Raw genomic sequence first — 14,067 nt, forward strand, 5'->3', positions numbered from 1 at the left:
ATCACGGCCATGAAGAACCCCATCTATGTTTTTCCAGAATACTGTCGTTGATTTTGACCTGTTGTCTGGAAGTTTCCTTTCAGGCTTTAAATTTAGCGATGCAGCGAGCGGCGCGCAATCATAGTTCGATGACTGACGAGCTAGCTGACATGCTGTTCAGTTCTTATGCGGGCTCAAGTCAGCCCAAATAAAGAGCTTCGTTTGCAAGTCTTCTTGCTGTCTTCCTGACCGCTGGACTGAGTGAGTGGGTGGGTGGGTGGGTGGGTGAGCGGGCGGGTGGGCGGGCGGGCGGGCGGGCGGGCGGGTGGATGGGTGGATGGGTGGATGGGTGGGTGGGTGGGTGGGTGGATGGATGGGTGGATGGATGGATGGATGGATGGATGGATGCAGGGATGGATGGATGGATGGATGGATGCAGGGATGGATGGATGGATGGATGGATGGATGCAGGGATGGATGGATGGATGGATGGATGCAGGGATGGATGGATGGATGGATGGATGCAGGGATGGATGGATGGATGGATGGATGGGTGGATGGATGCAGGGATGGATGGATGGATGGATGGATGCAGGGATGGATGGATGGATGGATGGATGCAGGGATGGATGGATGGATGGATGGATGGATGCAGGGATGGATGGATGGATGGATGGATGCAGGGATGGATGGATGGATGGATGGATGGATGCAGGGATGGATGGATGGATGGATGGATGGATGGATGGATGCAGGGATGGATGGATGGATGGATGGATGCAGGGATGGATGGATGGATGGATGGATGGATGCAGGGATGGATGGATGGATGGATGGATGGATGGATGGATGGATGGATGGATGGATGGATGGATGGATGGATGGATGGATGGACGGATGGATGGGTGGATGGATGGATGGATGGATGGATGGATGGATGGATGGATGGATGGATGGATGGATGGAGGGATGGAGGGATGGAGGGATGGATGGATGGATGGATGGATGGATGGATGGAGGGATGGAGGGATGGATGCAGGGCTGGATGGATGCAGGGATGGATGGATGCAGGGATGGATGGATGGATGCAGGGATGGATGGATGGATGGATGGATGGATGGATGGATGCAGGGATGGATGGATGGATGGATGGATGCAGGGATGGATGGATGGATGGATGCAGGGATGGATGGATGGATGAATGGATGGATGCAGGGATGGATGGATGGATGGATGCAGGGATGGATGGATGGATGGATGCAGGGATGGATGGATGGATGGATGCAGGGATGGATGGATGGATGCAGGGATGGATGGATGGATGGATGCAGGGATGGATGGATGGATGGATGCAGGGATGGATGGATGGATGGATGGATGCAGGGATGGATGGATGGATGGATGCAGGGATGGATGGATGGATGGATGGATGCAGGGATGGATGGATGGATGGATGCAGGGATGGATGGATGGATGGATGCAGGGATGGATTGATGGATGGATGGATGCAGGGATGGATGGATGGATGGATGGATGGATGGATGCAGGGATGGATGGATGGATGGATGGATGCAGGGATGGATGGATGGATGGATGGATGCAGGGATGGATGGATGGATGGATGCAGGAATGGATGGATGGATGGATGGATGGATGGATGCAGGAATGGATGGATGGATGGATGGATGGATGCAGGGATGGATGGATGGATGGATGCAGGGATGGATGGATGGATGCAGGGATGGATGGATGGATGGATGGATGCAGGGATGGATGGATGGATGGATGGATGCAGGGATGGATGGATGGATGGATGGATGCAGGGATGGATGGATGGATGGATGGATGGATGGATGCAGGGATGGATGGATGGATGGATGGATGCAGGGATGGATGGATGGATGGATGGATGCAGGGATGGATGGATGGATGGATGGATGGATGCAGGGATGGATGGATGGATGGATGGATGCAGGGATGGATGGATGGATGGATGCAGGGATGGATGGATGGATGGATGCAGGGATGGATGGATGGATGGATGGATGGATGCAGGGATGGATGGATGGATGGATGGATGCAGGGATGGATGCAGGGATGGATGGATGCAGGGATGGATGGATGGATGGATGGATGCAGGGATGGATGGATGGATGGATGCAGGGATGGATGGATGGATGGATGCAGGGATGGATGGATGGATGCAGGGATGGATGGATGGATGGATGGATGCAGGGATGGATGGATGGATGGATGCAGGGATGGATGGATGGATGGATGGATGGATGGATGCAGGGATGGATGGATGGATGGATGCAGGGATGGATGGATGGATGGATGCAGGGATGGATGGATGGATGGATGGATGCAGGGATGGATGGATGGATGGATGGATGGATGCAGGGATGGATGGATGGATGGATGGATGCAGGGATGGATGGATGGATGGATGCAGGGATGGATGGATGGATGGATGCAGGGATGGATGGATGGATGGATGCAGGGATGGATGGATGGATGGATGGATGCAGGGATGGATGGATGGATGGATGGATGCAGGGATGGATGGATGGATGGATGCAGGGATGGATGGATGCAGGGATGGATGGATGGATGCAGGGATGCAGGGATGCAGGGACGGATGGACGGATGGACGGATGGACGGACGGACGGATGAACGGACGGACGGACGGACGGACGGACGGACAGATGGATAGGAGCGCCCCCTTTGAAACAGGGTGGTGGCAATTGCCACCATACGCAGCTTTTTTCCCTGTATTTTTGTTTAACTATTGTGTAAATTGTCAGTAAAATTTGCCCTTTTCTTTCACTGCGGTTTCCTGCCGTCACTACAACGTGACATCTGGTGAAGGTTCTGGGTAGCCTTCCATGTTCCGGACACCCTCTGCAAGTCGTGACGCCAGCACTTTGAGGCATTCACAACAGGACCTTACTCCAGTCCACCGCGCAAGCCGGCGTCTGCTAGGGGACGCATCTGAGTTCCGGACTTTGCCGAAGCCTACCCGGAAGCGAAACCAAACAGCAACGTCCACCATGAACTTGTCCCAGACGTCGACTCCAATCATTCTGCAGCAGCCCCGGATGCTATCAACATTCCACGCTTCGCCTGGCGCCGATCCCGAAGAACGGCTGTAACAGTTCGACCATGTGATTACCTTTAACAACTGGGACGATGCCACGGAATTTAGGTACATCTTCTTCGCCTTGGAGGGACCAGCAAGTATCTGGTATGAGAATGAGGAAGCTATCCTTACAAACTGGGAAACCTTCAAGGAGCAGCTTCTGAAGACTTTCACAAACGTCGTGCGGAAGGAGAGAGCCCAGAATTTGATACAGTCTGCCATACAACAACCAAACGAGACCGTTGATGTGTACACTGAGGAGATGAAGCATCTCTTGCGGCGTGCCGACGCAAGCATGAAGGAAGAAGAAAATGTAAAGCTGCTTATGCGAGGAGTTAAAGAGCAATTCTTTGCGAGCCTCGTCCGCAACCCGCCGAAAACCGTCGCGGAATTCGTAGAAGAGGCATCCACCATGGAAAAAACTCTTGATGTCCGAGCCCGCCAGTATGACCGCCAGCAGCGCGTTTTCTCAGCAAGCTGCCTGGACACCGCTAACAGCGATAACCTGGGGGAGGTTATACGTCAAGTTGTGCGAGAAGAGCCCCGACGATTGCTGCCAACGCGAACGCAGCGGCAGCTTACATCTCTCATTGACGTCATCCAGGACGATGTTCAACAGGCCTTGGGTGTGACGCCACAACCACGCAGTCTCCGGAGCCCCCAGTGATGACTTACGCCGCAACAGTGCACTGTCCTGCACCTTGACGACGGGAACCAAGTCCCTATCGCCCTCAGCCAGCTGCGTTGGACTACCACCCTCTCGTCCCAGCCCGACCGTCATACGAGCGTCGCACACGGCCGAGGAAATGCGACGAGTGGAGAACTGCCGATGAGCACCACCCACTATGGCCATAGAGAAGAACGGGCATCCTAGAATTCTCTTACAACTTCCCACAACCCCGACCCGGCCAGCGACTAGCCGAAATCCAGGAGTTTTTGCGTCGGGAAGAATTCCCATCGCCGAGCCGCCTATCACGTTCCCCGTCGGCATCGCCACCGCGCTTTGTATCTCCTACGCGAGGCTGCGCGGTGCGTGGACGCTCCCCCAGCCTCCGAAGGTTAAACTGAATAAAGTAGACTCTGAAGGTGAGCTTGCTTCTAAGCGCAAGAACAAAGATCCTTCATCGACGAAAACGCAAGACCATGCCTCAACTATAACGACGACGACGACGCGGTCAGGCTTGAAGTCAGCCTGAGGACATCATCATCATCATCATATTTTACCGTTCTCCCGAGAAGTACCGTCTGGGTACGCCCACCGCAACCTCACTATTCAACGTAGCCGAGATCGGACACCGAAGACAGTATGCTATACGAGAACGCGAACAAGTGACCTTGAAGTTACGGTCTACGGTCACGCGGTTACTGCCTTGGTCGACACGGGAGCTGACTACTCCGTCATGAGCGGGCCACTCGCTGTCCGACTCAGGAACCGCTGATCCGCACCGCAGGTGGTAACTTTACTACGCCATCAGGACGCTGCACCGCGAGAGTTACAGTAAATGGGCGAACCTATGCTACAACCTTCCTGGTCCTACAGGAATGCTCGCGAGACGTCATTTGGGAATGGACTTCCTGAATGAACATCGGGCGATCATCGACCTTCGATCTAATTCGATCAAGCTTTACATGGGCACAGCCATACCTGCGGCGACGAGTGTGACTCATCACGTTGCCTTAAACGTCCTGAATGAAGCATTGAGCGTGCCGCCCCGATCAAGTGTCGTCGCCTGCATAGGCACTGGAAACACTGAAACTGCCGAAGGCATCGTCGAGGTGAACGCTCAGTTACTCCTGGATCGAGGACTGGGTGTCGCAGGAGGAGTCACTTCATTCCGAAATGGCCAAGCCCAGGGCGGCTAACCAACTTCACCAAAGAATATCGGCATCTAAAGAAACGTTCGATGATTGCTTATCTCAACGAGCTCGCAGATATTACAGACATATTTGCCCTCCCCGACCAACCCGTAGAACCATCTGACCAAGGCCATCAACCGATGTTTGATATCAACCCACCATTACGCCGGAGCAGAGAAGACCAAATACGCAGTCTTCTTCAAAGGTACAGCAACTGCTTCTCATCAGCATCGAATGTGCGACGAACTCAGCTTGCCAAGCACCGCATTGTCAGACGAACACGCCCGACAACTGCGGCGTATTGCCGCTAGAACGCTAAGCTACCCTCAAGCAAGTTGAAGAAATGGTTCGTGACAACGTCATCCAGCCATCGAGGAGCCCCTGGGCAGCACCAGTCGTTCTAGTGAAAAGGAGAGACGGCACCCTCCGCTTTTGCGTCGATTACCGCCGCCTGAACAGCATTACGAAGAAGGATGTCTACACCCTCCCCCTCATCGACGACACACTGGATCGGCTGTGCAACGCTAAGTACGTGTCATCGATGGACCTGAAGAGCGGCTACTGGCAAATTGAAGTCGACGAAAGAGATGGCGAGAAGACTGAGTTCATCAGGCCAGACGGATTTTTCGAGTTCAAGGGGATGCCATTCGGCGTCTGCTCTGCCCCAGCGACGTTCCAGCGAGTAATCGATGCGGTGCTCGCAGGCTTCAAGTGGCAAACTTGTCTATTTTACTTCGATGACGTTCTTTCCGTCTCCTCAAGCTTTGAAGACGACCTCACAAAGCTTCAGATAGCGCTGGAAACAAACAAGTATTCAGGCCTAACACTGAAACCACAGACGTGCCACTTCGCCTACGAGGAGCTGCTGTTTCTTGGTCACGTCGTAAGCAAGGATGGAGTTCGCCCAAACCCTCAAAAGACGGCTGCGATCGCAGAGTTTCTACAGCCTATTGACAAGAAAGCTATATGCAGACCCTTGGATTGTGCCCTTATTACTGGCGATTCGTCAAGACCTTTTTGGGCATCGCTGAACCTTTCACCCAACATACCAAGCCTGACGTGCCTTTTAAAAGGGAAAGACCGCAAGTGGAAGCTTTCAAAGAGCTGAAATGACGCTTACAGTCTCCTACTGTGCTCGGGCACTTTGATGAAAACCCTTAAGCCAGAATTCATACCGATGCAAGCAGTGTAGGCTTCGGAGCGGTCGTCGTTCAGAAAAATGGTAGCTAGGAGAAAGTTATTGCGTTAGCCAGCTGTTCACTGTCGAAAGCGTAAGCCAACTATTCAAAGGCCGAGGAAGAATGTCTCGTCATTATTTGGTACACGTCGAAATTTCGCCCCTACCTATACGGACGACCATTCAAGGTTGTCAGCGATCACCATGCTTTGTGCTGGCTGGCGAATTTTGAAGATCCCTCCGGCTGTCTTGCTCGTTGGAGCCTGCGTCTTCAAGAATTCGACATGACTATAGTCTACAAACCTGGCCGCAAGCATTGCGACACAGACTGCTTGTCGCGAACCTCCGTCGACGCAGCACCGGAAAAGGAAGACGACGACGCTTTTTTAGGACCGCTACGCGCCAGCAGTTCCGCGCAGCAGCAGCGCTCGGATCCTGATTTGCAAAGCCTAGGTGATTATCTGAAAGCCAAGACCGCGTCGCCTCCACGAGGGTTCAAGCGGCGACTGTCGTCCTTCGCCTTTCATAATAATGTCCTCGCGAAGAAGAACTTTGCGCCCAACAGGACTGTACATCTTCTTGTCGTGCCTAAAAATATCACGCAAGAAATTATGCAGGGATATCTTTATGAGCTGACTGCAGGACATCTCGGGATTGCTCGGACGTTGTGCCGCATGCAGAAGTACTATTGGCGTTAAAATCAGTGCAGGAAAATGTTTCCGTGTTGATCTGCAGTTAACTCTGTCCTTTGCCAGCTGCTATCACCCTTTCTCCACATATTTCCTAATCTCAATTACCCATCTGACTGCCACCCATTGATGCGTTCACCTCCTTTTGGAATCCACCCAGTTTTATAGTCTGGTATTGTTTATCTCTTGTCTGCATCTATTGTTCATATCTTCTCTGTTCATCTCTTCTCAGCCTTACCAGCTCTTGTCTTGCTGTTGTTTAAAGGAGCAGAGGCACGAAATTTAAACACTTACAATCACAATTTATTTACTGCCCATAAGTAGGTACATTGTAGAAAGTTTCAGCCACCGGCGCTGAGTGGAACATATGATTTTAAATATTGGCCTAGGAGCCGCTTCAACCTTTCTGGGTTGGAAGGAACAACATCAAAATCACCTGTCAACACCCAGTGCTTGTTGACGATTTAAATTGGGGGCTGGTGGGATAGTTGGCAGAACCTGTTGGCATTGCACCAGACTCTCACGCTTGAAAACCCTCTGTTGTCCTTCTAGATTCACTAAAGCAGCACTAACAATGGTCAAGTGTTCAGTGATGTGAACGGCTTTCTATAGACTGACACCGACCAGACTTTGGGCAGTTGCCCAGCCAGGCCTTGGCGGATAGCTGGCAAATGAAAACTTGTCCCCGATGAGACAACAAACTCAGTAGCGTCTCTGATTTATCCGTATGTCGAGCAGAAAGAGTAATGTATATACTGCACTGCATGTGTTCTCGAGTCGGTACCGATGAGGGATAAACATCACATCCTTAATGTGTAGTCATTGCCAGTCTCCTTCCGTGAGGAGAAGGCTTAGTGAGTATGTTTGTGATGATGATTGTAGAAAGCGAATTCTTATATCCTAGCATATGAATCTAGTCAGAAGGGCAGTTTTGGCAGCAGCGGCCTGAAATCAATGGTTGGTTGCATTGCAGAACGCACCTACAGTGAATGGGACGTCACGATACTAGATGAGGTGACCCTCTGCGGCGGTGGGTTAATTTGGGAAACACAGACTTATGAAGCTTAGAACATTTAATTTCGTCTTATTGATTGCCATAGTATAAGCGGTGAAGAATTGCAGTTCATGATTGAGGATATAATTACTTAGCGTAGAAATGAAGACAGCTAAAGGAATAGTCAACACTCTGAAAAGTGAAGAACATTTTACGATAGGCAGTGAGGCACTGGAAGTGATAACGGAGCACATCTGAGCCAAGTCATGCACAGATACAGAGCATTTGAGAGGAATGGTTGGAAGAATAAGGACCGGGTGTTAAATAGGACGGCAGACAGAAGCTACGAAGAGCACCTTGCAGTATGCTAAAAAAAAAATTAAACTTCTTTGCCTCTGCAAAGCTGTCAGGCAAAGTGTTGCACACTATAAAAGGCTTAAAATTGCGAACAGTGTAGTGAACCACTGAAAGAAAAATCGTAGGGTGAATACTAAGAGATAGGGCGAGAGCTGTAGGGGATGGTAAAAATGCGAATTAAAATCTCAGCTGAATTCATGAATGGACATGGTCAGGGTATGCTTTTTAAAAGCTGACTGTCCTTTTTGGGTAGTGGAATGGTCGCTGAGTGCAGGCTCTTCTTGCCTAATTTATGAACGTATTGCTTTTTTTATGTTCCTTAGCCTGCCATAAGCTGTATATACTGTTAATGAATTTTCATGTCTAATTAGATGGCATTGATAGACTAAACAAAACTCTAAGTCCTTCTCATCAATGCACACTCCCTCTGAATTGAACTTTGTCGACCCCGTTAGTCACCACTTTGATGCATGTCAACTCAAATAAGAGCTGTCATGGTGGCTGAGTGGTTGTGGTGCTCGGCTGCTGACCCCAACGATGCAGGTTCGATTCCAGCCATGATGGTCGCGTTACGATAGAGACGAAATGCTCGAGGCTCACGTAATGTGCGATGGCAGCACACTTAAAGAACCTCGGGGTCAAATTATCAAGAAACCTTCAGTAAGGACTCCCGCATAGCCTGCGCTGCTTTGTGATGTTAAACCACATAAAACCAAGCAAACTTGATGGCTACATCATTTCTGAAAATATGTGTACATTTATATTTATTTTCTAAACCTTGAGAATTTTTTGTGCCTCTTTCCTTTCGTAGAACCAAAACTGAGCTAGTTGGTGCATATCTTTCTTCTGTTTCCGTCGTCGCTGCGCTGTTCTTTACTTTTCCTTTCGTCTTTCCCTCTTTTGTCCTTGACAATGCTGAGTAGCAGGTCGCTGCTTTTAAATGCCAGCGAAATATTATTTTTCATTTCATTACAGAAGTGTCTGTCTCTCTTTGGCACTGCTTGTTGTATCTGCCGTTTAGTGTTATGCACAAATATTTGAAGCTCTGCGAGCTATGGCCTGGCTAATAAGTTCTGTATTCAACTACTCTGACAATACTTATTGCCCTATCTATGCAGACTCCTTTTGTAATCTTCTACCTGGCGCAGAAGTACTGTAAGCTGCAGGGGTAAATATCTTTTCAAGGCAAACTTCTCTGCTATGTGCATAGATTGGGCAAGCTAATGTACATACGAAGCTCATAAGCTTGCAATTATTTCCATAACCTTCTGTATGAGGCGGTGATTTACTGGAATACTCTGCAAATCTTCACTGCAATTACTTTTGCATAATATATTGAGATACTGATATACTTAAGTTTGGCGTAAGCGAAAATCTACTGTGCTCAAATGAGTGCAAGGCAGCTTGTATTTATCAACCAAAGTATTTGCAGATTTCTGCATTTTGCTAGCTGGCAAAGATAAAGCAAGGATGGCACACTTCATTAATGTCCATGGGGCATTCTTGCAAAGTTCAGTGTGTTTGTAATTTCTTTCTTTTCATGCAACATAAAAAAGTCTTCCCTTCGCACTCATGTCTGAGACAAAATACTGAACACTTCAACACTTTAAAAATGACGGCCATTTTGCTGCTCCACGGAATGATAGCTGGCTGCAGCTGTCGTTGTGGCATCGCAAATCCACTAGGCAATATTTACACCTATTCGTCATGCGACAAGCCACTTGCATGCCAAAACAAACCTCTTGAAAGTACAGAATCGAGCAGTTTCGCCCTGGAGGGAGTAGTACTAAAGCGAAAATAATACAAGCAACCGCTGATGGTCTGCTAGTACAACAGGATTCCAAGAGTTCGAGAATGGCAGTGGAAGTCCAAACCAGGTGTAGTAGTGAAATTTGACTAGTAGCGGATAGGGATGCTGCAGTCTGTGGAGGAAACCGGCAAATTGAAGACTTATGGCAATTTTTTTTTACCAGCAAAAGAAGACGCATACACAAGAGAACCACACATGACAAGGGCTGGTAAATGCCCTAGTCCTGTATGGTTTTCTCCTGTCCATGCGTCTTCTGTGGCTGGTAAAAAAACTTCCATAAGGCTCCAATTTGCCGCTGTCCTCCACAGACTGCAGCATCCCTATCCGCTACTAGTCAAATTTCCCTACTCTACCTGGCTTGGACTCCCACTGGCCTTTTCAAACTCTTGGAATCCTGTAGCCCTAGCATATCATCAACTGTTGGTTGTATTATTTTAGCTTTAGTAAAATTTCACTAGCAGCGGACAGGGGTCCGGCAGTTTATGGAGGACACAGGCAAACTGGAGACTTATGGAAAAAATTTTTTTACCAGCCAAAGAAGACGCATACACAAGAGAGAGCCATACAAGACTTAGGGCATTTACCAGCCTTGTCCTATGTGGTTCGGTCTTTTGTATGCGTCCTTGGCTGGTAAAAAATTCGTTAGCATGCCATACCATCAGGCCCACCATTCAGCCTTGCTTATGGAAGAGGCCGTAGTCTTTTTTAAGTACACGGTTCTGGGCTTGGGATGCAATGTATAAGCCTGGTTTCTCCCAATTTTTGCACTCCGAAATATTCTTAAAAATGAGGTCAACTTCTGCATGCAAATGTACCTGAAAGAAAGTGTAGTTTGCTGGTGCACAAAGGTTATGAACCATTGGAGAGTAGGGGAATGTCTCGTATTTCTTCCGAGGTATATTTTTAACAAATGCTGGTTATTTTAATTCCTGTTCAATGCTTCTTGTTGTTTGTCGAGTTGCATATAATTTTATATTAAATTTCGAACTACAGGTACCGACTTGTATTTCATTGCAATAATTATACCCATAATTTTCAGCCCTGTTTGAAGGTAGGTGCGCATTTTGTATGGGTGCTTTGAAGTCAGAATGGTGGATGAGTATTCTTCAATGGAACGAAGGCAACTGGAGGGACTGTTTGTTACTCTGTCACCCAGCCAATACTTCTCCCAAAGGACCAGTAAGCTTCTGAGTATCTATGGCTCAATGCTCGGAGCTTTGATTTCCCTACGAGGCTGTCTGCGTTAACCGGTGCAAGGCCAGCAACTCGGAGCTAACAAGCATTTGACACCATGGAACTATACACAGTCGTTCTGGGGCCGTGAGAAAATCATTGTTAACGAGGTCTTGGTAAATGAAGTTTACTCGAAAAAGCTAGGGTGAAATAAGACTAATTTTGCTTACCGAAAATGCTATTTTTTCTTAGTCATTGACAGAACAGTTTTACCTGATTTCCCAGAGGCAACCCGCAGAAGAATGAGGAGCAACAGGGAAGAGCCGGCCTTGTTGAACATGGTCTCAGGACACCAGTCCGAACCCGCAGAGGCGACGACCTGTAAACGAGAGCCGGTACGGCGCGCATGTATGCAAACGGCAGTGCCACAGGTGGGATCTAGACATGGACAGCTATTGTTTGCCAGATGCAAGGTTATCTTTTGGAGCGTGTTTGGCATCAGCTTTGACAAGATGTAACTAATCAGACACTAGATCCAAAGCAGGCTGCTGCAACGGACTTTTTCTAGTTTCAGGTTGAGCCCTCGCTCGGAGCAGGGTTCTGGTGTACTCTGACACTACATTCTGTTTCGATCTCTTGAAACTAGTTAAAGGTTTGACACGAAAAAAAAAAATTCAACCTCGGGGTTTGTCGAAACTGCATGTGCTTTTTTTCTGCTCACATCTTTATGCAAGCCAAAATGACAAAATTCTATTTGCCGAGATATCACGACATGGTTTGATTTTCTTTGGTCAGCTTGATTTAAGATGGGATTCACACGCTGAAAAACCAAGAAACCCTGCACATGCACGTGGGCTCCATTACTTGTCTACATTCAGTTGTTCAGTTTCCATTTTTATTCCAGACAAGTCAAAAGGCTGGCCAGAGGCATTTCCACTCGGCGATTTCAGGTTAGAACAAAAAATAAATAAAAAGGAAAAGAAGACATGGATAGGCAATACAGGCATTATAATAACAAGAACTCACCAGTATGGTGTCTTTATTATTAACACACACATAAAAACATTAAGTTACTTGATCATATTGGTGTGTATTTTTTTAGGCCGTAATCTATTCATCATTTTCAAGGGATATATTTTTGACGCGGTTATATGACGCGGAACGAGTGCATAAACTAGTGAGAATGTATCTGTTCAAATATGAAGATACTGGCCTGTCATTTTTCCAGTCGTTGACGTACCGTTTCTAATAGATGGAGATGATGTTAGCATTCTTCCACGGTTTCAGTAGTTTCGAGGTCCTGAGATACTGCGCGCACAGGGGGGCAAGTGTTCCTAGCACGATCTCCCCACTGCGCTTCCCTGAATCAGCAGTTACCTGACCCTCATCTGGCGCTATTCACCTTCGCGTTGCTTGCATGTACAACATCCCTGGGCAAAGAGTTGGAATATTGAGTACTGTAAGGTAGTGTTAGGGAAATATTGAAATCAGTGGTCCATTCTTCCGCTGTGTCGCAAAGTCTTTGTTTCAAAGCTAAGTTTTTCGATCACTCGCATGGAGCTGTTAAAACTGCCATAGAAAACCAATGGGGAACGCTTGTGACAATCGCAAAAACTTTAATAGCAAGAAAATGTAAGCCTGTCCTCGGGAGATCTTGGGATATATTCATTGTTATAGTATAACATTACCGTATATGAAAAAATTGCGTTCATAAACTCTTTCCCGTTAAAAATGCTTTTGTCCAGAATTGTTGTGTATGAAAGCTTTCTTCTCCTTGCCGTTCGTTATCCGGGAGATGTCCAATAACTCCGCACCCCTGGCTTAGTCGTTAGCATCCTGATTATTTTGCCGCTTTGTAGATCTGTGTATAATTGTTCAGCTACTTTAACTATGTTATTAATATTGGGTGTCACATTGCCCTTATTGTCTGTAAGGGCAATGTATTGTCTGTAAGGGCAATGTCTGTATTAGATTTGTGCTAAAGGTTAATTTCTTGGGGACCGCATTTAGGCTACCTCCCCAGTATAGAGCCTGATCAATCCTCTCGATATTTTTATGTCGTTGACTTCACGCTTATTGAATAGCTTTGAGAGTTCTGCCATCCATAGTCCACCTTTGGGATTAGAGGCTTTCATACTTCTGCGTTTATTAATCAGCTCTTTCGTCTCCCTAGAGAGCTTCCTAGTATCCAGTCTAGCTACACTACCGCGTAATTCCATTGCACACTCCATAATCATATATATGAGATTATTGTTTATCTCCAGAACACTAAGTTATCATCCGCATTTGTCTGCTTATGCCAGGTCTGCTTATGCCAGGTAACACGGGTCAGAATCATCCTGAACGGTGGCACTGTTTTTCTCGTGACATGACTAATCTTAGCTCACAATGAGACTGGCGGCTCTGCAGAGCGCCCTGGACGTGCTTACGTTCGCCGGTGACGCCTGTCGAAGACGGCCAGGTTGAGGGGCTCGGCCTGCGGCTTCAGCGGCGGCGTGCAGCGAGTGCAGACGCTGGCTACGTCGCCCGCGCAGAATCTGCGGAGAGAGCGCGACTCTCGTCTTTCCGTTGCATCCTGTGGCAGCGCGTGATTCCATGCCATGTCGGGATCCTGTCTACAATGAAACAAGAGAAGCCGCGCGGTGACGACGAGCAACATAAGTTATCAGGTATCTCCGCGTTGGACGGCGCGGGGTTGTGGCAAGTATGCTTTAGCTGCTGTCGTGAAGAAAGGAAGTGGTGGGCTGCGGCTCTCTCGGGTTCTGCGTTTATCGAGTTTATATATGAATGTGATCGGAAGATGTTACGAATTTTTTTTAATAATACAATTTTCATTTTGTTAAAAGTTGTTAATGCTTCGCCCAGATAAACCTTATTTTAGGTCCGAA

At 48.1% G+C, this 14,067-nt stretch overlaps 1 protein-coding gene across 1 annotated transcript in view; it reads right to left on the minus strand.

Moving 5' to 3' along the window:
- The window catches only part of LOC149345289 (uncharacterized), a 76,058-nt gene extending 62,274 nt beyond the window's left edge, over nt 1-13,784 (minus strand). The window contains exons 1-2 of the mRNA XM_089542744.1: nt 13,609-13,784; nt 11,453-11,558 (exon numbers count right to left, since the gene is read on the minus strand). Coding sequence (XP_089398870.1) covers nt 11,453-11,558; nt 13,609-13,776 — 274 coding nt within the window. The 5' untranslated portion in view covers nt 13,777-13,784. The remainder of the gene's footprint in view (nt 1-11,452; nt 11,559-13,608) is intronic.
- Between the last annotated feature and the right edge of the window lie 283 nt (nt 13,785-14,067).

The sequence above is a fragment of the Amblyomma mixtum genome, chromosome 5 (genome assembly GCF_055824585.1).
Source record: "Amblyomma mixtum isolate Tamu chromosome 5, ASM5582458v1, whole genome shotgun sequence".
NCBI classification, from domain to species: Eukaryota; Metazoa; Arthropoda; class Arachnida; order Ixodida; family Ixodidae; genus Amblyomma; species Amblyomma mixtum.